Raw genomic sequence first — 26,580 nt, 5'->3', positions numbered from 1 at the left:
TTACATTATACCGCAAGGCTGATTTTTGTTTACATTTGAAATGCAGTTTGTTAACATTTCTGAATTCTAATTATTCTAAATATTCTATTCTAAATATCACCAAGTTTGTTAACATTGGTTGGCTGATTTTTGTTTACATTTGAAAATCAGTTTGTTAACATTTGTGAATGCATTTGGACCCTGTTATTATTTAGTGTTACAGCTAATGTTTGTTTACGTACACTTTTCGAATTTATTTTAATTATTAATTAATTTAATTTATGCCAGTATGTTAAGTTGCTGTTTGCTCGTCTGTTAACGTGTCATTGGTTTTGTCACCGAAAAGGTTGCCGTTCCCGCTCTTCAGAGAGTGCCAGCCTCGAAAAAGAACTGTTACTTAAAAAAGCAATTATAAAGAAATTTTTGCTTACGAATTTCGTGCTGTACCTTTATTGCATTTTCAGGGAATGTTTCAGAGTTTGAAATGTTTCTGGTCACTTAAGCTACCCTATCTTAAGAAGTTGCTTTGCTGATTTTCAGAACATCGTCAAAATTATTTTCACGGTGCATTAATGTCGCGTCTCTGGTAGCTTTTGCTTTATCTGCTGACAGTCATAAGTTTTGCTTTGCTTTCCACTTTTATTTCATTTATAAGCCCCCGCCCAGACTCGACTACACGCACTTTTCGTGCTCGTTCTCATGCTCGTTCTCGTCCTTGTCGTGTTATGTGTCCTTGCTCATCCTTGCCGTAACTCATCAGCGCGCATATGTTCTCTGTTTGTTAGCTTCTTTAGCTTTGGCTTTGGCTTGGTTTTGGCTTTGCCTTTGCCTTTGTTCAAGCTGCTGGGCTGCTGGGCTGCTCGATTGCTCGACTGCTGGGCTTTTGGGCGTGCGAGCAAATTTATTTTTATTTGCCACATTTGGTTTATTTTTGCGATTGCGATTGCCATATCCACTGGCATTGGCTTTTTCTCTCCGGCATCGGCATCTACTTGTATTGTTGCTTTCCTGTTGCTGTTTCCGTTTGTTGTAAATTTTAGTGGATTATCCTGCCGACTGAGCGACTGACTGCCATTGCCCGTTTGAGTGAATTTATTCAAACTTCACTAAACACAATCAATTTACGAATTATTATTATGCCCAAAATTGTTGCCAGCGCCCACTTAAGAAGTTCGCCCAATGTCATTTGTTGCCAGCTTTCCTGCCTGCCTGCCTCCATGCCTGCCTGCCTGCCTCCATGCCTGCCTTCCTTCCTTCACATTGACTCTTCCTCTGGCTTTTATTGTATTTGTGTCGCTTGAGTCGTCATCGTAGTCCGCCAGCTCCCCCTCCCTTCCCGGCAGGAGCACTTTATGTTCATGATCTCTTTACCCCTATCCTTGCGACCAATGCTCACCAACTCACAATTTCTCCGAGTTCTCGGCTCATTTGCTTTGAGACGCAAGCTTTCAGCTTTCAGCTTTATGTTTATGATTTCTTTTGGCCCCGCCCACAGCTGTTTTTGTTTATTTTTGGGGCGTCACATGTGGGCGTGGGCCTGCCGTAATTACCACTTAAGCGGCACGGCCTAAAACAATGGGGCAATCATAATAAATAATAAATGAATTTTATTGCTTAATGGATTCTAGTTACACGCGTCCTTGTCGTCAGAAAGTTGTTGGCGTCGTCACCGTCGGTGTGTTGTTGTTGCTGTTGTTGTTGTAGGCATTAGTCACACTTTATTTATGAATTTATTTTTATGCCTGCCCCTTTTATTGCGCGCCAGCGTCGCCCTCATCATTGTTGGCCACTCAAATTTGAGTAATAATGATTTATTGTCTATTAGCGGTTAATTAGACTTAAAAGGCAGTCACAAAGGCTTATCCTCGACTAAGCTAAAGTGCAAATGAAAAACTATGCAATGCTCTCAACTCCCCTCCACTCCGCTCCACTCCCCTCCACACTACACCACATCTCTTTCACTATCTCCCTCTGTCTCCCTTTGAACTCGTTGCGTGCCATTAGCAGAGCTTCTCAAGCAAAAAGCGCAATTAAGTTGAGACTCGACTCAACTCGACTCGAACTCGGACTAAGACGACAAGTTTGCCAGAAGGAGGCCGGAACGATGACTACTGACTGCGTTTGCAATTTTACAAAAAGGCTTAAGCCAATTAAACTAATGTGCAGGCCAGGGATCGGAGACCAGAGACCAGACCCAAGTAGTCTGCAAATTTGCACAGCCTTGGGCGCCGGCAGGAGCAGTTTGGCTGGCTCCTAGTTTCAATATTTGCGCAAAATCATATCGAGAGAAATTAATACATAATCAAATAAGGCCAAAGTCGTTGCCGGGCCCATAAATAAATAATGGCTATTTATGTTTATTGCAGTGTGGGGCTCTGGCTCTGGCTCTGGCTCTGGCTGAGGCCCTAGGCTCACCGACCGAGCAAACTTTGGCTATTTGCTGGACTAGCCTTCAGTCCTTAGTCTGCCTCGGCCTCGGCCTGGGCCTGGGCCTGGGCCAGGTCACCATACGCTGTCCATTGGATTAGCATTTACGAGTGTGTTGCCTGAGTCTAAGTCTGTGCTTGCGTCCGTGCCTTTGCAGCCCTTTAACAGACTTGTCATTGTTTTTTATGCCACCATCGCTTGCAGCTATGCCGGCAATTTGCGCCTCATCTTCATTGTCGCCGCCTGTGCGACATTAGAGGCCAATATTGATACAGCCTTCTCGGCTACACTTCATGTGATTGGCAACGCTTAAGTGTCGTGTTAGCTAAACGTTAGGCAAATCCTGGCGCGTCCTTGCCATCCCCGTCGCTGCATAGGCTGTTTATGTTTACGATAAGTGGCGCACAGTCGTCGTTAGTCGAGCGAAGGAGTAGTTCGAGCGGCGTCCCATAATGCGCTTTAAATATTTCAGCAGTCGTTCGCTCGCCGTTGACGCTGTCAACTTGAGCCCCTGATTTCGACATTATTTGCTTGCAACGTATGGCAAATTCTATTTAAAAATAAACTTATGAGGGTTACCGGCAGGATTGCCAATATTTGTGCTGACTAAAAGGATCAAACTGAGCATGAGGCAGGGGCAGGGGCAGAGACAGAGGCAGCGTCTAAGCGTCTCAGTGCAAGTCCTTGCCAGGCTGTGCTCAACCTTTCAATTTAAGCAAATTGACAAACAAGTCGAAGCCGAATCTTGAGCAGTCATGAGTGGGCTGATTGATAAATATGGGCTTGACTTTATACTAAACTCTCACTTCACCGATGTCACTTAAATCGCAATATTGCGAAATTTATCAAATTTATTTATAACCATACAAAAAATACTTCGTTAATGCCATAGACTACACATTTGCTGGATTTTTCTTTCTCCATTTGGAAAGGCTGTGGAACGAGATCGTATTCGATGCAATTGTTAAAAATGCCAACGTAAATAGTTAGCTTGTTAAAAGGTTAAAAGGTTGCTTCGATTTTCCGTTAGCCACAGATATTGAGTTATAAATTTTCTATTTTTAAAAGTAATTGAGAATTAATTGCAACTTTTATTTTTGCCAAATATTCTAATGAGGAAGCACAGAGACTACATTGGTCGACGATTTTTCAGACAGACAGTATTTATAATGGTTAAAAAATAAACCTCAAGCTGCTACTCGTTTACAAATTGAAGTCTCGTTTGCGCGGTCTTGAGCTGTTCTTGGTTTCTCGAGCTTACATTCGGTAGATAAATAAGTTGCGCGAAATAATTAACTAGACACTACGTTTCATAAGTAGTATAACAACTGGCGTTCAATATATTTTCAGAAAACAAATTTTTGCTTAAACTTAATAATATTATCAATAGACTTCAAGTTAAATAAAGCAAACAAAACTTAACAAAATATAATTGAAAAATTAAAGAAAATATTTTCAAACGAAACAATTAACTAAGACAAATTCATTGTTTATATGTTAAAACTAAAAAAGAACAAAGCAAAACATTTTAAACGATGAATAAATTTGAAATGTGTCCAACACCTTCCTTGATCAACCTTGAATGTCAAATTTTTCCCATTCTCGAATAATGGCTTCTCTTATAATAATTTTCTATCCCCGTTGGCCTCAAGTTTTTAATTTTATTTTATTTATTCTTTTTATTCAATCGATCAATGGTGGCATAGGATACAATAACGTTATGATGAAGTCGTATAAGCTAAAGAAGCCCAAACAGGAAAAATCTAATCAAATTACAATTAAGTGTAATAAACGCCTCTGACTCAATGGGGGAATTTTATATGCCAATCGGCCAGCTATGCCGCGATTCACAGCCAATTATAGTATTTTAGAGGTAATTATAGACCAGTGAGCAAACATTTATAAAATAAACATTTGAATTAAAAGCTTAAAAGAGAAAGCAAACTTAAATATTCAGTAAAACTAAAAAAATAAATAGATATAAATGAACCCATGGGTTTTTTTTTTATAAACTGTCCGTTCACTCACAAACTGTAAAATCACACTTTATATATAATTAATTTATATATAATTAAGGTTTTATAATCTGTGCTATTTATTATTAACTAATTATAGATACACACAAATTTATGAGCCTATTTTTGTGAATAAATGCAATGAAATGAATTCATGAATATAAATGAAAAAATGAAAAAAAAAATAAATCTCCGACCCGGTGGAGAAAGATTTATTAGCCAGTCCAGCTCACAGTACTACGACTTTGACAATTTGACTCAGTTATGTGAAAACATCGTTAGTTTCATGGACTCGCTTTGAATCATAGTGGGGAGCATGTACATACATGCCAAGTCCTGTGGTTCCAATACTTGAAATTAAAAAGATTTCGGTGTTCATACAGTCGAACGCATCGACGATTGTGACGCGTAAGGCTTGCCCTTAGTTCTAGGTCTGTATGCAGTGTCCACTTGTCGCTCCGGCTACAAAATGAGCTGATCAATAGCGCAAATTGGAGACGAGGACATTGCCATCGCCCGTGGCCAAAACACAGCTCTAAAGTGCATTGAGGCATTCAAATGCCAAAGACAAACACAATTTCGCCCGGCGCGGTTGTTGAAATTTGTGCCGTGTTTGCGGCCTCCAACAAATATAGTATGCAGCCGCTTGGGCCCAGCGGCCAAATGTGCAGCAGTCGGCAGCAGCAGTCGAGAGCCGCTGGCCATGGCTGTTCTAATTGACTTTGGAAACAAAATCCTTTTGCGCCATGTTTAAGCGTCATCATATTAACTGCACACCGGAGCAGGCTTTTAGCGTTAAGTGTTTGTCCAATCCAGTTCAAGCGAGTGGTTAGGTTAGCTGGAATGTAGGGGGAGGGGGAGGGGGTGGGGGTGTTGTCCTGAAAGTTGGTTAGATTTTCAATTCAATTAAATGTGTCCCACATTTTTAACTCAATTGTTGTTGGCGCTCACACACACACACACACGCACGCAGACTGGCAAACAACGATTTATTTTTATAGCGCACTTTTTTGCGCTCGCTGCTAAGTAGCCAGCAGACTAACCAAAAGCCACCTTCCTCGCTCTGCTGCTGCACCTTCCTGTATTTGATTTCGTTTCGCTTTTCCAAAACTTTGTTAGCTGCTGCAATTGTCTGGCTCTGGTCTCAGTTGACAATATTTGCTCAGCGTTGTTTTTGGGTAATTGAATTGCAACCCACATAGCGGGCGGTTGCAACAGCAATAGAAACAACAACAACAACAACAATAAAATCTACAACAAATGCATTCATTTTGCAGTAAGTGAGTGTAGTGTGTGAAGCTCAAATATGCCGGCCGCGCTTGTGTGCCGCTTCAGTTTTGAAGCATCATCATCAATTTTCATTGTAACGCGATTAGCCGCAGCCTGTTCTGGTCGCTTCGCATTTCTCCCGCTCTCTCTCTCTCTCTCTCTCTCTCTCTCTTGTCTTGCTGAAACACAAACACTCTTGCCGTAGTTCTCCCTGAGCCCCCGCTATCGCTTCTGGCCCGCTTTGTTCTGGTTAGGCTTGCTTTGGTCGGCCTAACTTCATTTACCACGACCATAAACGCCAAGTCTCGCGGGCATTTATAAATGATGAGTGCGCGAACCATCCAACCCAATCCAGCCTAAAACGCAAACCACAACCACCAGAACTCAATCCCAACATCTTTCAGAACCCCATTGCACGGTGGGACTCATTTGCTTAGCTTACTAATGCTGGTTTTATTTTTCAACCATGCTTCAAATAATTATACCCACTAAGCTGCTTGTTTGCTAACTATTTTCAATACTACTCACTTATTTTTCTCTTTCTGCTGCTTAATTTAGTTAATTAGCTCTTAAGTAGAACTAAGTTTTCCTCTCTAGTATTTTTATTTAAAGTTTGTTAGTTCTATAATGTCTCTGACCACATATGGCTGTCAATCGGAGCATGGCTGGCCAAATGACAAAGTTACAGTTATTTTTGAGGCTTTTCTTTTTTAAAATTGAAATTATAACATAATATTATTTTTTATCTTTGTTGTAATATAATTTAAATCTTTCTATATAGTAATTAAATAAAAAAAATCTTATTAAATAAAATTTAAATGTATGCGGCACATAGCTTTTTAAATTTTAATTTAAAATAATGTAGATTATAGCTTCCAATCAGGCTTGCTCTTTAGTCCTGCTGCTTAGTAATAATTTAAATTTTAGTATCTTCAGGATTTCAATAATAATTAGTTCGACCTCTGGCTAGTTTAAAAGTCTTTACCGACTGAGCTTGAAATAGAAAATGGTTTGATTATCGAATTCTTTTAATTTATTAATTCTGCTAATTCTATTTATTTGCTGCTAAACCAATATCTTAGAGTATATTGCTATTTTCTTGATGCTCTCTTTTAAATGCATCCGCTTATAAATATTTAATATTTTGTGCCAATTTGCAATCAATTTGTGCCACAGTGCAATTGTACGATGCATCTGTTTTATGTTGCCCAGCAAAAACAGTCGCCTATCATTTTTCTATGGCAACATTTTTCGCTGTGTAATTTATTCTATTTATTTGCTGTGGAGCTCCAGCCCAGCTCCTGCTATTTGGGTTTTGTTTTCATAGACTCGCGATACATACTCGTATAATATGTATTTTCTATATGGTTGGTCATTTCTATCTCTGTGCCTTCATTGTTTGGCCATTTATGGCCACATTCAGCATCAGCATCAGCATCAGCATCGTCCTTCTTTCGTGTGCATGATAGGCACATGTTTGTGATTTATGATGCTAACAACAATAACATGAAACAGCAACAAGAATGCTGGCTTTGTTTTTCGCACACGCACACACACACATACACCCTCACATATATATACTCACGTACTCGCATGGACAGAAATTTGTTAGACGAATTTATAGCAATTAGTAGAAAGCCGTTTTAAATGGATTTGTAATGCCTTCCTCCAACAACTCAATCGCGCGCGTTTCGCACGCGTTTCCAATGAACAAATTTTTGTTAAAAGCAGCAGGTTCTACCTCCCAACTCTACGACTTCTTCTACTTGGTTGTTTGTTTCAAAGCTTAAATTGCAAGTGCTAGGAAAAGCAATGCTGCAATTATTTCTAGCTGGTTGTACCAACTCTCCTTCTTCCCCTCCCTCCCCCCCTCCGTCCTTGCCTTTCGAGCTACGTGCGAATTTATTGATAGCGATATTTTTTCTAACACACACACACACACAGTCTTGAAGTTTAGAGGCCACGGCAGCGCTAAGTGCATTTTACATTTCCGGTCACTGACGTTGCACCCGTACGGGCAATGCCTCATGCCCCGTGCCCCCTCCCTGCTGGCCGCCCACAAGCCACCAATTGCAGTCAACATCTCGGTTACATTTCTTATAAGGTTGGTCGCGTTTCGTTCGCTTTTCATTTGCTTTTCATTCGTTTTGCCATTACTTTTTAGCAATTTGCGTCACGCGCTGCTATTGAGACCTTCTCGCCTGTGACTTCGGTTTGTATTATGGGGCACGTGTCCTGCTGCCGCTTCAGCTTAAGGGTTAACGGTTTGGCTCACTAAGTGACTACTCAGAAAAACACTTCGTCGACCTTTTAAGTTAAGCGTGTGCTATAATTTCGATATTAACTTCGACTGCATGTGTTCACTATCGTTATCATCCGCTCGCAATGCGACCCACTCCCTCTGCTTTGTTCTCTACACTCAGAAAAATTGAGCACTTACTGATAAAATCATATGCGATCGATCAATGTTGTAGTAATACAGTCGAGATATAGATCGAGGCACAAAGTTTTTATACTCTGTACATGAAATGTACAAGAGTATATTAGGTTTGCGGGAGCTGAAAAATGTAACAGGCAGAAGGAGGCGTGGCAGACCCCACAAAGTATATATATTCTTGATCAGCATGACGAGACGAGTCGATCTAGCCCTGTCTGTCTGTCTGTCTGTCTGTCCGTCTGTCCGTCCGTATGAACACCTGGATCTCAGAGACTATAAGAGATAGAGACACCAAATTTTGCACGAAGATGCGTTATGTGTGTATTCTATACGAGTTTGTTTTATTTTTTTGATTTTCCCCCCCACTTCCCCCCTATGGGGGTTTTCCCGATTTTCCATTCGTATAATCGCCTATATCTCGGAGACTATAAGACCTAGGAACACCAAATTTTAGTCTCAGATGCCTTATGTGAATACGCAGAAAATGTATATTTTGGAATCGATCAAATTTTTTTTTTTATTTTCTTAATTTTTTTTATTTTCTATAATTATTGTAAACATATGTACAGAGTATTTCAAAGTCGGGACACCCGACTTTAGCTTTTTTACTTGTTCTTTTTCGTAATGCAGGGTTAAGTATACTTATATAGGAGATTATTTCTTTTGTGCAGATGAAGACAACTCATAAGCTCGTTAATACATTAATACATTGGAAAAACTTGGAAACTATTATAAAATTTGTGCCTCATTCCCATACTAAATAAAAAGCCAATTTGTATTTGTCGACTTAGTTTTATCTTATTAAAGCGAAATAAAAACCATATAGTGATAAACGCAATACGACCTTTTCATTTATCCTGTTCGCTCTATGACTAACCTCGTCTACAATTTTTAAAACTTTAAGTCCCTCTACGGTGATAAAATCTCATCCTTTAGGCTACTTAGCAAAGCACAACATATGAGTGCATAGTTAGCACAAGATATTATAAAATAAGAAAAGGTTATACTCCTTAATTTGTATTATAAGAAAAAGGCGGACAAACGGATATTACGATTTGGATTCGTCTCATCATGCGGATCATATACATACATAAAACAAAAAGTGTAATGAAAAGATGAAATAAACATTATTTCATATAAAGGAGATGTAGAATATTGCAACAACTTTAAAACTATTTTCAATGTAGAATTATATAGAATGTTTTTTTTTTGTTAGTTATAAGTTAGTTGGTTAGTTTACTTTCATATTTTGAATACCAAATAAAATAATTAAAGCATAAATGACGCCATGGGGCTTGAGTTAAGTTCGATATAGATTGGAAATTCGATTAAATGTTAGCAATATTATATACAACATTATTACAAATTTAAGCCTCATTGGTCTAGAATGTGTCTATATATTTTTCTCTAAGTGCAGCATTGTTTTTTCAGGCATTCCAAATGACTTGCCGCTTCTAAATTGCTCACATAAATTTTTTTCTTTGAGCAAAACAATTGCTACTTCCGTTAGCCATTTTGTTGTTGTTTGATGCGCGTGTCGTTTTACATTTTTGACAATTTCATTGCTCTGTTTGTCTCTTAGAATGAGTGTTGGTTTGTGTGTGTGTGTGTGTGTGGTGTGTTCGCGCTTTGTTTCAAATGATAATTTTTTGCGTTTCGCATAAAAAGTGTCACGTTTTTTTCCGCATTCCACTTCAACAAGAGTCCTGCCACAGAAACACACACGGACTGATATATGTGCGGGTACAAATGCTTTTATGCCCAAATAACAGGCCATAAACATTTGCACACACATTGGCCCAAACCATTGCCGTTTACACGCGCTTTTAGTCACACGCTGTTTCGTAGCGTTTTTAAACGCGCACACACGTTTACAATTCGAAAACAAACAAATAAAGAATGATAAAAATTTTATTGCGCACGCAAAACAAATGAAGTAAATGGCTTTTGCGCATTAGAGTCGGCCGGGGCGAGGGGTACTTTGTTCCACACCTTTCACCCGTTGTTTGCCTTTATATAGCCATTGATTAGTTGACACTTTTTATGTCAACCCATAACCTCTCCCCTCCCACAAAACTGCAGCTGAATTTCAGAATCACAAACACACAGCTAGGCATAGCAGATAATAAATTGGCTGGCGTACAAAAATGGATTTTAGGCTCGGATTTCGGATGTCACCTTGAGTGCTGACGTGCATGCCAAATAATTCCAAAGCCTGCATTTTACATGTAAAGGCTTTAATTGTATGGAATTTCTGGTAACTAGAGTTGGCCAATGCCAACCCGTTTTTATGCTCCGTTTGCTCGGATCGAGCACAAATGGAGCAGAGGCATCTACAGTGCATTCTCCATGCCACAAATTACAGATTACATCAAACAACAAATTTGATTAGAAATTCGAAAGTTGCAAAAACACGGAAGGCCAGCATTTCTGATAGCAATTAAAAAGTGATAGACTTGCAATCAGAATCGATTTGGTTGATGTTTGCTAGATGTCGATTTGTTTCTGGAGAACCGATTAATCATATACTTGTAAAGTCAAATGAAAATTCACTTGATTCGATTGGAGTCCGAAGATTAAATTAAATTGTTTTCAACCTAGTGGATGACAGTCAATCGGACTGCTTTTGAGATTTTATTGTAAGCCTTCAGTTATATACAAAAGTAATGTTTCAAAATTGTGAGGAATAGTTGTTCTACTATATTTTACAAATTTAAAATAAAGAAACACAGTGTATTAATTGAAAATATAATATAATTTTTCATAATTTATTATTAATTTCAGAGATAATTTATTAATTTTCATATTAATTTCAGACATAATTTTCATAATTTATTATTTATTTCAGATATATAGTAATAACATAATAACAATAAATGCAGTAACTTATATATAGATATATACCAGTAATACAAAAGTAATCAAAAGTTGTTTATCTGGTGTTAATCGTTCACAGAAAACGTTTAGCAATAGAGAAAGAAGAGTTGTGCTAAGAATTTTATTCATAATATGTAGAAGAACCCATTCATGGCTTTTTTAATCTGCGCTTATATCAGGATCAGGCTTTTAAATTTGACACCTGTTCTAGATCTTTAATGTGGAATGGTTCTCCTGCAGATAATTCGCGAGTTAAGTTGTCAAGCCTAGCTAGTTGGTCGTTCATTTTGAAGCAAATAACAGGAATTCATTTTTTTACTCAAAGTCAATATTAAAAATGAAAATGGGGTTTAAAATAGAATAGAACTGATTGAAAAGTGCCACTAAAAAGCGATCACATATGTATGAGTATATAGTATTATTGATCAGCATGAGGAGACACATTGATTTTCACCTGCCAGTCTGACTTGCACTTGCTTGCTTAAAACAGTCATTGAGACACAAATTATTCAGATACATATGCACATAGATCGGGCGAGCTGGTTAACATCATGGTTAACATAAAAAAAAAACAATCAGCAAAAATCTATTTTGTTCTCCTGTTAGTTCAGTGATATATATATTCGTATCATATATAAGATATATGTGAAGAAAACTGTCAATGCGATTAATCTAACTAACTAACAACAATCAAACAACTCAACAAGGCCTTAACTATGTTTTCCAGTTTAACTGCTCGGCAGATTGCAGGTTTTACTGTACCCGCCCACACTCTCAGGCTCCTATTGCTAACTCACCCTTGGCGCTCTCGTTTTGTATACCGAAATTTCTAAATGGAATTTAATTTCCGGATTAAAATAGACATTTCATGCATTTGGGGCTGAACTATGAAGTCGATGCTGAATCTGACTCTGAATCTGATGCCAAAGCCAGCGGAGACGGCATTCTAAAGAGCCAGACAAGGCCTTAAAATCACTGAGCGTGTGTTGCTTTATACGAATACGAATACGTACATACATACATACGTATAGTATAGTGTAGTGTAGTATGTGGATGCCTCAATGAGCAGTGGCAACAGTAATAACAACAACAATCACATTCAGAATGTGTCGTTGGAAATGTTCACATTTGAGGTTTTGCCGGCAAAGGTTTCCTTTTGATTTTGTTTAAAATTTGCCAGTTGTTAATTTAGCTATTTGTAAATTTGTGTTTGGGGAATGGGCGACGTTGATTGAGACCTGACAGGCAGGCAGGCAGACAGGCAGGCAGGCATACACACAGATTTATGTCTGTCTGCAGTTATTACTATAATGTAATTTAGTTTGGCTATGATTTGCAATGATCGGACTGAGAATAATCGTCGGTGTGCATGAGAAAGTCTTGGGTGTGGCAATGGATGTTACAATTGTGGGTGCAGGGCGCCCTCTAAACGGCGACAAGAGCCAAAATGGCAAATGGCGTGCCTTGCACACAAATAAATTTATAATAGAGTGAAAATTGCCGGAAGAACAATTAAAAATGGCCGGCTAGAGGAGGAAATAAAAGGCAAAAAACGCAAAAGAATGCAACCTAGAAAATAATATCGTCGTCGTATCATGGCGAACGACGAACTTCCTCACACATGTCCTAAGTCGGACTCAGCAGGTGCCCTGCGGGTTCTGGGAAGCAGGCTGCAGGCTGTTGGTTGTAGGGGGCGTGCCATTCAAAGTGCAGCAACACATTGCCAGACAATAGCTGCAGGGGCTCTCGAAACAAAAGAAAGCGCCTCCTACACACACATACACACACACAGACACACACAGACCGGGCCAAGTTCTCTAATCATCAAACAACATTTTTGGGCTTGCACTGGCAGTTGGTGGAGTGGCATGAGCTGTGGGGGAAAGGCGAGGACGCACATCTATGTTGCCGCAAAAATATGCCATTTCGGCATGCAAATTGTAGGGATTGGTAGATGGGGAGATGGGGATGGGAGCGCGAAGCTGCCTTGCAAAAATTGTCGGAAACACCTTGTTTTCGGAGCTGCCATTGTAGTTGTGCTGCTTGCTTGCTTGCTGTAATTCTTGTTGTGAAAATCGTTTTCATTGTTTATAAGAACAACACAAATTGACGCCTGATGAGGCGCAACAGCACTGCGAAATAAAAACACAGAGCAAAATAATTAAACACAAACTATTTAAGCGAATTTTCAGGCATACCAATGATAAACCACAGTTTATAAACTCTCATGTGTGTCAAAAATTAAATAAAATTGTGAATGTGACATGAGTCATTGCTTTGATTTATGTCGATTTGCCTTGGTTTTCCATATCCCACCTTCAGTCACATACTGTATCCCTGGAGGAAACTCTAAGTTTTCCTAGTGAGAGCGCAAGAGATGCGCCGCCTACTTATCGCAGATGAAGATTGCTCTCTTAAGCTGTCGATCTAGTGTTAATCGTTAGCTATCCTTGCCCTCAATTTGATCGGCTATGGAGTTTACACAACGATTTGTTTAAGCACAGGGATGTCCTTTAGCATATTATTTTATTGTATTTTCTATCTTATTGTTGTATTTCAAAGACACATTTTGCAAAAAGTTAAAAAGCATAGTACGAATTTATGGCTGACCACACAAAGAATGGTCCAACAGCTGCAGGTATTTATACACAAATGCCTCAGAATTATATGCTCTATATTCTGGCCTAACAGAATAATGCAGACCTGTAGAGCTTGACTGGTGAGTCTCCAATTCATCCGTAGATAAGGAAGAAGAAATGGATGTGGATTGGCCACACACTGCTAGACAGGCGGCCAGAAAGAAATACAGTTAGATGGAAAACACTTGTAGAAGCCCTAAACTCCCAAGTGGAGTAAAAAGGAATAAAAAAATAGTTTTTATATAAAAAAAATGTGGTCATCTGTCAATTTTGATCGAACAAATCGCGTAAAAACCACAAACTCAGACTAATCCTGAAAAGGAAAAACCATATGAAACACAGAAATTGCTTCATCAATATTGATGTTGTGGCCATAGGTTTTCCAACTTGACCCTCCCAGTTGACTAAGTTCTGCAAAACACTGAAGCCATCTAGGGTGCTATAAATGGGGCTACCATTAATACTAACCGGAAAGTTCCGTTTACTTTATAATACAATATTTAACGTGCATACTATATATTGGCCTTCCATTGCTGTTGTAATTGTTTACGCTGTAAATAAATTAAAATTTCGTTGGATTCGTTTGGAACATACTTGTAGGTTTTCCAAAGCTGGATCTACCATTTAAACATATATTCATTACCTAATTAGTTCTGTGCCCTTTGATTACAATTTGCAGTCTGATTGAAATCGGAGGCATAGGACTGTCGACGTTCAGTTTTAGTGCAATAAACAGAATTTTTGCACAGTGTACTGTGTAGGGAGCAGAGGGCATGTAGCTGGTAAGGCGCAGTGAGGGGTATAGCTTTAGGCGCCAAGCCAAACAAGCTGAGTTCTAGGATCGCTCGCTGCTTGGCCTCTCCGTCTCTACATGTGTCCGTGTTCGTGTTTGTTGCTTTGTTTTAATAATGAATGAATGAGTGTGTGAGTGAGTGAGCAAATGAATGAATGAGGTAGAGGTGGTCACACAACTGCCGTGTGCAGGTGAGAGCCGTATTGGCGGGGAGGTGGAGGGCAAGGGGTCGACGAGTTTAACATGAATTATGACGTGCGGAAAAGTTTTATGATGCTAACTACCAACTAAACCCCACCGTAAAGGGGAAAAGGGCAACCGCCGCTGCACGCACACACACACACACAAACACACACACACATACATACACATACATCCACACAAAGGGCAGATTGTGGCCAGGAAAGTACACCAACATGCACTGACTCTGCACACTCTGGAGAGGGGGAAAGGACCTGTCCCTGGTTAGCCAGACGCTTGCTCCTCATTCGTCTCGTCTCGTTTCGTCTCTTCTCTTCTCTTCTCTACCTCTACGTCTGGCTTGTATCTGTTACGTCCAATTTGTTTTAATTGCGCAAAGTAGTTGGCAACACTATTAGTGTAGCCAATTAATTTTAATTTAACAAGCAGTCCGCACGAGTCTGTATTTGTTGTATTCACCGCTAGCCCTTTTGTTTTATACGAGTGTGGCATTTAAAACACTTGCCACATTTGTTTGCATGCAATTTATCAAAGTTTTAACAGTTTCAATTTTTACATTTGCATTGCTATTTATTTAAATGTCAGCCCACAGGCTCAAAACTACTGTGCAACACTCTCCATATTTGCATATTTTTGATTACAACATTTAGTGAGCGGCGACGGCGTTGTTGTATTTGGGCGGCAAGGCCGAAGGCATCACCTCGAAGGCATCTTGTTGAGTATACGCCGGTGGCGGCATCGACATCGGCATCGGCATCGGCCTGGTGGTCTGAGCTGGGGTCACCATTTGGAACGGGGCAACAGCTTGTACGGTAGTCAGATGAGGTTGCGCCCCCGAGGGGGTGACGACGATCACGTTTTGACCGCGACGGCAACGACGACAGGGACGCCCCCACGCCCAGGGGCGGGCTAGGTAGAGCAATCCACGACGATGGTAACATTCGCAGTGCACATTTATCTGATAGTCGCCCATTATTAAAATTGTTTGCTTTTGGTGTCGATTTCGGTTTCGTTCGATGCGTTTACGTTCGGTTACTGAATGCCTTTTTGGTACGAGCCACTTAATTTATAACGTAAATTACTTTGATGGGGCAAATGGTGTAGGACATAAGCCTATCGATATCTTATCGCACTACGATCACACAATGATGGATCAAGTTGCCGTGATTCATCGGCCAGAGAAGCTCGCAAGCCCTTGAAAGTTGCCTCAAACTAAAATATGGGGGGCATCTTGAAGCTATGACTCATATGTACATCGGTATACCGAAGTATGCTAATAAGTTAGTGTAGATTTGTTAGCTTCATTATTGAGTCATAGGCAATTGAGACTCAGCCCAGGCTAATGTAGTGGACTTAGAGTCTTTTCCAAGTGTAATGAACAAAACCTTGTCGTTCTGCAAGTCAAGGGGTGATGAACTACTTATTTATCGGGCAATAGAGACAAAATCAATAAAAGGAAAATGTGTGAGGTAAGTATTAAAGAAGGCTATAAAAGTAGAATAATATCTAATATCTAAATCCTATTGGTTGGTTGAATATAATGAGCGCCAGAAACACCATCTCGGTTCACTGCTCAATGTAGTCGGACAGATTGTTAAGCAAGAACAATATAAAAGGAGAAATAAAAACCAATAATTACTAATTAAGAACAAACATCTGTAGTTGAAAAACTTCACTTTATATCTTTAATGGTTTTTAATTGGGCTGGTCAACTTGCTTTTTTAAATCTCCTTTGCCAACTGCTGTCAACTTATTGACGTGTTGCGGCCACAATCTCACACATGTTTAACATTGAGTTCACAAGAGGATGAGGGAACGAAATAAGATTCAGTTTTTTTTTTAAAAATGTATTTCTTATTATCACAAAAAATATTGGCTATATTCTAAATACTTCAACAGCATAATTAAACCTGCCTGTGTAGTGCCAATTACTCTAATTCTGTAAACTAAAGCGTATAATTTTTTAAATTACAATTCATCATTTTTTAGCTATTTATGTCAACAAACATTGATTGTCGACATAGGAAAATATATAAAATTATATAAAGCCTCTTATAAGCTAGAAAAGCCTAAGAAGGAGAAATCTAGTCAAATAACAATAATATATAATATTATTTGCCCTTCTGCTAGACATTGTCATTAAATACAAGTAAATAAAACATTTATAGTTCCATTGTATTAAATAAATTTGTGAACATCCCACATACAAGTATGATTGTATGGAATTAAATTTAAATTTTGTGTGCTTGATTTTTTGACTTTAATCTGTCCTTTTACAGATAGACGGCACTGAACGTCCTAACCTTTTCCGAATTGCCAGCAACAATTAACAAAGTCACAAAGCAGTGGCTATTGGAAAGGAAAAATGTTAACTTTCAGAGCAATTCTGAACATATCGGAGTACTTAGAAATTCTACTTTAAAAAATTCCCACTCAGTCAATAGTATCAAACAAAATTCGTAGGAATGTTAGGACCATAATTTATATAATTCATGTATTACAACTAAAATATTAACAACAACAAAAAAAAGAAAGAGACTTGGCATCTAATACAATCAATACAGAAGCAGCAGTCGCTAATCCAGTGTAAATCATCTTGATTGAATTGTCAAAATATCTCTGTATATCTCTGTAAAGATGGTTATTGGAAATTAACGTAGTTAATGCCTGATTCAGTATTTGCATATCCTTATCCTTAAGACTTATATGGTTTTCTCATGTCAGAAGTGGATCAAATTTAAATGGGACCGCATGGGAAGAGACAGCTTTCAAATAAAAAACAAGAAAGGAATGCTAAAGTCGAGCAGGCTCAACTCTGAAATACCCTGTACCACCCCACAAAAAATTAATTTAATTAATTTAATTTAATTAATTAACTAAATTAATTTAATTAATTAACTAAATTAAATATAAAATATTCCATGCATGCATAGATACATTTACATCAGAATCGTTCCTTATGCGTGTTTGTGTACATGTACATATGTATGTATGTGTGCATTGGGCCTGGTTATAGGGCTATAACTTTCTCTCCGATCATTCTATCATAATGAAACTTGGTATACGGATATTATTACTAACCTAATGTGACTATCAAATTTTAGTTGAAAATTCCAAGAATTACGGGAGTTATAGAAAATCGTTAATAGGGGGGGAGTGGGGGGGTGGATCAGAAAAAATGAACAAACTTGTCCTTTCTCGGTCTCAGGAGAATCTGTATACCAAGTTTGGTTATTATAGCTCTTATACTTTCGGAGATCCTTGCGTTCATACAGACAGACAGACGGACAGACAGACGGGCAGACAGACGGACAGACAGACGGACAGACGGACATGGCTATATCGACTCGGCTTGTCATGCTGATCAAGAATATATATACTTTGTGGGGTCTACCAAGCCTCCTTCTGTGTGTTCCATGTGCACTCGCACTAAACTAATATACCCTTGTACCCTTTGGGTACAGGGTATAAAAATCATCAGAATCGGTTCACCCAATTGAAAGTTCAGAGGTACCAAACATTAAAAAAAAATATAGTCGAATTGAGATCCTCCTCCTTTTTTTAAGTCGATTATTAAAAGAACAAACACCTTTATTTAGATTTGGAAGATATATCCAAACGATAAGAGGCTATACTGTAAGAAGAATGTATGTAGACAGGTATGTATATGCACAGTCTAGTGGCGATTTAGGCATTTGTCCGTCCGGAGAGCCTCCATAACTGCTCGTTATGGGAAACTTAGCTCATACTCGTATATTACAGTCTTATTAACAATTATTACAGAAAATACCTGATATGCAAGTATATACCCCCCATATGCTCCAATTTCAGCAATAAAAGTTGATCGAATTGGCATAAAAATGTGAAATTAAAATAAATAATAGTACATGTTTTTTAACAGTGAACTTAATCGAGTTCAGCGACCTTCGAACTAAATCTCTGCACGCACTCAAACAGACAATAATTGCCGAGGATTACAAAATGCCATTGATATTTATTTACAACATTTGAAAAAAAGAAGTTTAATTTTCATATTTCTGGCATTAACATAAATAAATCTTTCGCTCTGCAGCTCAACTTCAACATTGAAATGTAATTTCAATTAAAATAAAATGCATTTAACATATTTAACGAACATTTGAAACAGAATTCAATTAACTGTCAGTCGCACATTAAGGGCCGTAAATCTGGTCGGTCACGTTCATCTCCACATCCATGTTCGTAGCAGGAGTCTACCACCTGGGTGGTGGGGGCTGTTGCACCACAATGATCTCCTCACGTGGACGGCGGCGGCCGCCAATGTCGACCTCAATGAGTGGCCTAGGGGGCTGCACCACTTCGATAATGGGACGTGGGGGTGGCTGATAGACGGCAGCCGGTGTGACTACCTCGACGATGGGTGCTGGAGGTGGACGACGTCCACCCACGTCAATCTCAATCACGGGGCGGGGTATGCGCGGCGGAACAATGTCCACCTCCACAATGGGGCCTCCATGATGATGATGGTGGTGGTGATGACGGTTGCGCTCCTCTTCGATATAGATCGGCATGTTGAAAACTTTCGTAATATATGTTTCGATTTTAGATATCCAAGCGGTTCGTTGTTGGCTTTTGCCGCGCTTGGTCTGCACTGATGTCTTATGCCTGGCATCGTTAACTATTTAAGGCCCGACACCTGTGTTGTCGGTCACTTGTTTTGGGTATTTTTGCTGAAACCGGGTGATTGAGTAGCTTAGTTTTATCTTGGCAGGCGCTTAAAAAGTGTTCGATAGTCGATAACAGATAAAATATTTCCAATAAGAGGCAGAGTGCGAGGCTAGAGGGTGGAGTATCAGGTGCAGGCTATTGTTGTTCTTGTGGATTTTACTTGCAACTTCATTGTCTTTATGCAATGAGTCATGCCAATAAAATCCCCTAAACTTGCAAAAAGCAGATCTTCGATAACATTTTTGTTACGTCACAAAGTTAAGTGCAATGCCAAAACACTCGAAGCGCAATTAAATCGCCATTAGCCATTTGAAATCAATGAATATTTGTTTGAAACTTAAAAACTATTTCAAAAATGCGAACAACTTAAATCATCTTTCTGTAGAATTTGTATTCCATTCAATTCAATGCATTGAAATGAAATTAAAAAGATAGTTGGAATACTAATGAATACTCTAGTTCAGCCAAAATTAGAGCGGAAAATAATTAGTATGTTGTCTGATCAATTGCTGTTAAAATAGCTGCTTAAGCATAATATATCTGTCATGGTAATGGCATTTTCTAAATGCAATCTGTTGAGTTCCTTTTCCATTAATAAAGACATTGCAGATTTCCCTGAACCCTGATTATATAAATTTTATTTGATACTCTTTTAAACATATACAATTGATATCGTTACAATGCTTATTTACATATAGAAATGCTGTTGAAAATAAATATTTATTGATTATTTCTAAGCGCACTCATTGGCCTGAGAGCCCATTTGTCTACCATCTGGGATAGGGTGGATTGTTATAGTGCTGTTGATACTGCTGATACTGATAGCCCTGCTGGTAGACCACACCTGGAGGCGCTCCATAGGGTTGGGGCATCACCTGAGGAACTGGAGCAGCATAGTTGTTGGGTGGGTTTACGACTACGACTTCAGTCCTAGGAGCCGGCGCTTGATAGTATGCGCCACCATAGCCGGCGACAAAATCAATCTCGAGACCTGGACGACGATGGCAATGGCGAGGACGATAGCCAAATGAATTCTCATAATAAACACGCATGATGGCTTGGCAATAAAAATGCGAACTACTAACGTCTGTGCCTGAAGCACACCACACGCTAACTGCGTCGCATTTAACTATCTATACGGGTTTCAATTTCATTTCCAGTCCAGCAATGTTGTCTTCAATCAAATCCTACGCCTATGTGCCTATCTATTCCAGTGGCCTGATAAGCGAGCAATCGACATAAGGTTGAGGTTACTCATAGTCTATGAGCGAACATGTAGCATTACGGAAAATAAATAAATAAATAATTGCGTGTGAATATGAAAAACCACAAGCAAAAATACAGTAAAGCCTGCTTATCCACTTACGAATTTAGATGTTTGGTCAACTTCTGGACGTGTTATGTATCTGACTTTCGTAAAACAAGAATTTGTTTATATTTGCATGATTTTATTAAAGAGTAACAGGAATTTCCTCTGTCTATATTAACAATTTCATTTAGTGGATTTAGTTAATTAGAAAACTTAAGTGTCCCGATCCATAAGCTTATATATACCACTGGTTGATGAAAATAGTGCCCATCAACAACTAAGAATTATAGTTTTAGTTCCTCTTAAAAGCAAGGTAAATGAGCTTTTGTTGCGTAGATGTATCAATGGTTTGCCAAATTCTTTTATTTTTCATAGCTTATTCACTAAACTCTTAGCTTAGAAGTATTTTAATATAATAAATATATATTTAAAATTAATATTTGCAATTTAATTATTCCAAAAATAACTACATCTATATATAAATATATTTTTATTTTAAAGAACAACATTTTTTAAACCATTTTAAAGTTTGTTTTCATATCATTCTAACAACAAAATGTTTTTGGAAACATACTTGATTTCATATGCTTGATTGAATATATTAGAAAACACGGAAGGGATTATCCGCAACATTAGCCAAAGATTATATAATCTTTTCAAATTGTTGATTTGTGCAACTTGGACAACATGTCAATATTTAATTTTAATTTAATTTAATTTTAATTTTAATTTTGATGCAACAATAACACTAATGCACTCCGCTAAACTAGGTAATCTTTTTAATGATTCCAAATTACCGAAAGCCACTTCCATCTCTTTTCGCTCCCGTGGCGAGAATCGAATGAGTTGTGTCTTGCCAAACGAAGATGCTGTATATAAAATTAACAAAAATTAATAAAACAAATTAAAATAAATCAATTCATGTTTGAACTTTTTCTTTGGGAAAAAACATTAAATTTTTTAATGTAATTCATGTAATGTTATAATTTTTGGTTCTTACTGCTAAGGCGTTTTTGCTTTGTCTGCGGCACAGCTGTGCTTTCATTCGACTTTTCTACCTAATTGTGCTCTGATCCAAAATCCGCAAAAGATTCAGCTGCAATAATCAATTTATTTTTTATTAGTATGCTTGCTGACCTGCTCAGACCTTGTGGCTGCTTTCATATTATTTTTATGCGTTAAAGTTTTCAATATGTTAGCTTCATTTGCACAATTATCTTTATCATAAAATGTACCTGCAAAGATTATAAAAACAAGTGGAAAAGCTAAAGTCTGGTGCCTCGACTTTGAAACACTCTGCACCTATGTTTATGCGTGGCTGTGTGTGAGCAGAAATATCCGTTTAACGGATATTTCGGTTTCCTATAATACAATAAAATCATTTGCTAATCATTTACAGAAAATTATCGCGACTAGATTGAAGCCTGCGTTGTTGATGTTGCTTTTCTTATTAAAATAGTCATTCGAAAATACTAATTGCCAGTCTTTTAAATTAGTTAAAAATAGTCTCACTTACTGTTTAATTCCTCATTCATCTTTTTGCATAGATATGTAGGCAATATATGTATGTATGTATGTATATACATATGTATGTACATACAGACATAAGTATACGTGTATGATAGTGCGAAAAAATTTACGTTGCAACTTACCGCTTAAATTAATTATTTTTGCTCCTTTTATTTTTATTACACACCTGTTCTTTGCTATTGATTTACAATTCTTTTTCCCCAAAACGTATTACTTTCCGCATTCCATTAAGCAAAACATTTTAAATATCCAAAGTGGTTTTAATGACGCCCACTTGCTAACTAATCACCAAACCATGCAGAGAAGGCAGAGCTGACAATTCTAACGCTGCTTTTGTTCTTAAACATTCTTTCAAGAACATTCCAAATTTTTGTCATCATACTTCTGTAGTAGTACAAGGAGATTCCTGCAACTTATTTAATATGCTTAACAAATTATAAAACATAATCAAATTTGCGATTGATACAACAAAATAATAACTTATTTGTTCATGATAGCATTTTTGTCAATAATTACTTTCAACAAAGATAAGCGTAAGTGTTGCACGAATCCCCATGTTATAATTATTAAATTTTATTCACGAGTAGTACATTGTATATAGTACGTGTATTAAAATGAGAAAAAACAATCATGTTTCGTCTGCTGCACGCACTGCCTTATTCAATCAACTTTTTTTTTTGATTATAGTACATATATAGTACGGGTTATATTATATACTATATAAACATATACATATATTGACTACACTTTAGTGGCAGGTAATTTATAAAAATTAGTAAATTAGTTAGTCCATTCACATTTTGAGCGAATTAGGGCGAACGTAATTCAGAAAACAAAGAGTGTTTTGCTTTGCCGACATTTTACGTACAGTCGTATGCATATGCGAACAAAAATATTTGGCATTTTTCTTTTCAAATCACAAACAAATGTTTTCGCAAAACATGCAAAATTGTTTTTGCTTTCAAAACCGACATAAGGGTACTGGGATCTAAACATACAACCCCCCCAAAGCTAATGTTTACATATATATTCTTATACTATGCAAATCTACAAGTATAAACATTTAATTTTTTTTTAAGTTTCGGGTGAAAAAATTCAAAAGGCTTCAAGAAAACTACTCAGCCCAATATTAATAATAAATAATACAAACTGCCAAAAAATTGGTGAGTCTAATTTTCAAATGTGACAATTCAATTTTTTTTATGAAATAATCTTCAAATGGTCCACTTTAAAATTTGGCGATTAAAACAAATATCTTTAGCAATTTTTTTTTTTGCTTTTATTTTAAATGTTTTTCTTTTTAGATTAAAAGAAGTTGATAATTATACTATACGAGATATATGTTTGTCCACTTTTTATAAACAATTCAGAAAGACATAGTATATTCATTAAATTACAAGTATAATTGATTTTTTCATAAGTAATATATTTAGCACGTTTTAGTGTATATGCTATGTAGAAGGTGGTAATTTTTCTAGGGATTTGACTTGGAGGGCCAAAAACTTCGGAAATTTGTTTACAAATCGTTGGAACTACAAGTGCAGTCAAGCCTATCAGCTAAGTGTCTGCGATAGGCCCTTATCTTTCAGATAAGGAGCGCTTCAACAGCTGCGCGATCCGAGCAAGTTTGGAATTTAGATATGAGGTATGTATAATATATATAAAAATCGATTGGTTTATTGTTGGCAAAAATTGAGGCGTACATATAAGAATATTTAACTAAAATTTAAAATGTTGGTAAATTAAATTCATTGTTCGGCTATTTTGCGCTTCGCCCAGGGTCTAGTAGGGCGGCGGGTTGTGGTAGTGACCACCTGGTGGTGGGGGCGGCGGTTGTGTGGCGGCTGGGACGTAGTAGACAGTTTGCGGTGGTGGTGGCGGTTGCTGTACCACCACAACTGGCGGTGGTGGTGGCGGATGGTGATGACGTCTGGGCCATGGCGGAGCAATTTGTACCTTGATGATGGGTCCGCGACGCGGAGGCGGCCCGTGATGATCGTGCGGTGGTGGCATAGCTATGTACTTTTTTTTTTTTTAACCAAGCGAACTCTTAAAACACGTCTAAACGAGTTACCTTTCAAATGCTTACTAATTTAATCGCACCACTGCTAAATGAAACTTGCAGCATTAAAAAGCTCTAAGCTTCTATCGATTCTTCCCCCTTTATTGGCATTACTCATACGCAATGTGTGAGGCTATGCTCTTGACTCATCGCTGTTAGTTGATATCAGTATGAAATGTTCGTTATTAAACATTTCACAATCTATTTTATATACTACCTACATGTCAGTGTACACCAAAAACACTCTATATGATAAATATATGCATTAAATAAAGCGTGAGAGTCCATATTTTTGTTTTGGTTCTTCATTATATTATTTAAATGGCTACATTTTAATTGAAGGAGGTGCATTCTACATACATTATTTATAGATTTCTATTATGAAAGTAAAATAAAAGAAGAAACATATTTCATAGATACGAATTTAAAAAAAAAATATATATTTTGTAGAGATACTAAATAAATATGAAACGATGTCTAGATCAATTGCCATTGCCACCAAACATTCATGTACATATATATATGTAGTTTGGCAACAACTGGAGAAGTGATTTCTGGATACCCAAAAACTTAACATTTACTAACAAGAAAGAGCCTTACCGTCTAAGCCTGGTCGACTCCGAAATCTAGGGGTTAGAAGAAGAACGGAAGATCTAGAAAGTTCTAGCTCTCTCGTGTCATATTAATTAAGAATATAGTATATGTATATGCTTTATGGTGTCATAGATATTTTGCGGAAAGATACTCTATTTATCCTTTCGGGTACAAAGTATAAAAAATGTAGTACTTAGTAGATATAAATTAAAAACAGAAAATAAAATCTTTTCACAACCTTTCTGAAAAACTTTTTGAACCTTTTGAGAAGAGAAGAAAGGCTTTGCTTCCTTGCATTGCATTACATTTTAAAGAGCCAGATTTTAAGATACGAGCTTTACTTTGAATATCAGTAGTTGAAGAACCTAACAATATTTTATTAACAGCGCTGTTTTACAATTTTCAATCATTTGTTTATTACTGTTTTTTCTACCTGTTTAGATAATGTAAGTTGATTGTAAGTTGATTTTAATAATTAAATAATCACTTTTGATTACGAAGAGTATACCTCGGTGTTATAGTATGTTGTTCAAATGAAAAGACCGAAAAAATGACGTCGTTGCAGTGGCTAGTCTACTGGCTTATGTCTGTCTTTTTTTGTGAGCCAGCTGTCCGGTGTTCCAGCGCGTTCAGTGGAAATATCTCTGTTTTTTTCAGTACAGCCAAGCTTAAATCTTTGCGATGCTCCAATCAGTAACAATCATAAGACGTATTTGGATTTAAGGCTTTGCTCTGAAGTGTCTGTAAGTTTTCTTCTGCACTTATTTCATATTATTAATAAGGAATCATCCGCTTCAGGAGAAGTGGCAGTTTCTCTTTGATATTCAATAGTATAGACAAATATGCTAACTGAGTGAGAACTTAGATTTGAAGGTGGTGTTGAGGGGAAGGTATGCGGCGACTGTTAAACTTGAACTACAGTAGTATTACTTTAACTTCGGCCGCTTTTGCATAGGCATGCTGTGGCGTTGATTTTGTTGATATTTGGATTTGTTCACAACAAGTGTGTACGCATAGTTATTGTCACGAGTGTAGATGTGTGAAATCTATTTGCATACAAATTATGATGCCTATTGTGGACGTGACACCATTGCAAATGAAATCAAATATTGAACTATCTAAAGAGTAGTTTAATTAATTTCAAAATAATATCACAAACATAAACATTTTGGCCTTTGGCTGTTAAGTGCACACTCAAAACATTATAATTTAGTTTTGTTATTGTAGTTCCTCTTGTTGCCGGCTGTTATGCATGTCTAAAAAGATATGAACTTATATTCAACAGCATCAAATTTCAAATTCGCACTTGGAAATTTCATTTTGACTTGATTCCCTCCACTCTTAAGTGTGCCATTTTGATCAAAGCGAACGGCAGGAAAAGTTAAACATGCACAAAGGGAAACAACTTTTTAACTGGCTAAAAGGAAATGAGGCTTATGCGGCACAATATGGCCACCAACTGGCATCACCGCATAACTGTACATATTGCAAATATGTCGGTGCGGGGCGGGGCGGGGCAAAGGGAGACGGCGACAAACTTGACAGCGCGTATCAAATGTAATGATGCCTCCTCAACTGTGTTGGCATTCTTGGCTGCCTCTGCTTCTTTGCATGCATATTTTAGCTGGAAATGAATTGCAAGGCAGGCTGGCTGGCTGGCTGGCTGGTTGCCTGGCTTACTGGCAGGCAACAGGAAAGGCGGCAAGATAAAAAGCCGCTCGCACGCTGCCGACTCTAAGAC

General features: G+C 37.7%; 4 protein-coding genes across 4 annotated transcripts; all 4 read right to left on the bottom strand.

The window, feature by feature from the left end:
• Nucleotides 1–15,186: 15,186 nt before the first annotated feature.
• Nucleotides 15,187–15,641, bottom strand: LOC115631866. The gene has a single exon (XM_030528714.1). The coding sequence runs from the start codon at nucleotides 15,608–15,610 to the stop codon at nucleotides 15,284–15,286; it is 327 nt and encodes a 108-aa protein (XP_030384574.1). The 5' UTR covers nucleotides 15,611–15,641; the 3' UTR covers nucleotides 15,187–15,283.
• Nucleotides 15,642–18,630: 2,989 nt separating this feature from the next.
• LOC115631802 (forkhead box protein G1) lies at nucleotides 18,631–19,261 on the bottom strand. Its single transcript, XM_030528641.1, has one exon. It carries the CDS (start codon nucleotides 19,185–19,187, stop codon nucleotides 18,870–18,872), a length of 318 nt encoding a protein of 105 aa, XP_030384501.1. The 5' UTR covers nucleotides 19,188–19,261; the 3' UTR covers nucleotides 18,631–18,869.
• A 693-nt stretch (nucleotides 19,262–19,954) lies between these two features.
• On the bottom strand, nucleotides 19,955–20,431 carry LOC115631846. The gene has a single exon (XM_030528689.1). It carries the CDS (start codon nucleotides 20,394–20,396, stop codon nucleotides 20,112–20,114), a length of 285 nt encoding a protein of 94 aa, XP_030384549.1. The 5' UTR covers nucleotides 20,397–20,431; the 3' UTR covers nucleotides 19,955–20,111.
• Nucleotides 20,432–23,833: 3,402 nt separating this feature from the next.
• Nucleotides 23,834–24,252, bottom strand: LOC115631801 (extensin-1). Its single transcript, XM_030528640.1, has one exon. It carries the CDS (start codon nucleotides 24,194–24,196, stop codon nucleotides 23,966–23,968), a length of 231 nt encoding a protein of 76 aa, XP_030384500.1. The 5' UTR covers nucleotides 24,197–24,252; the 3' UTR covers nucleotides 23,834–23,965.
• Nucleotides 24,253–26,580: the final 2,328 nt, after the last annotated feature.

This window comes from Scaptodrosophila lebanonensis, unplaced genomic scaffold (assembly GCF_003285725.1).
Source record: "Scaptodrosophila lebanonensis strain 11010-0011.00,11010-0021.00 unplaced genomic scaffold, SlebRS2 tig00001412-arrow-pilon, whole genome shotgun sequence".
Taxonomy (NCBI): domain Eukaryota; kingdom Metazoa; phylum Arthropoda; class Insecta; order Diptera; family Drosophilidae; genus Scaptodrosophila; species Scaptodrosophila lebanonensis.
This window is presented reverse-complemented; position numbering and strand designations above follow the sequence as displayed.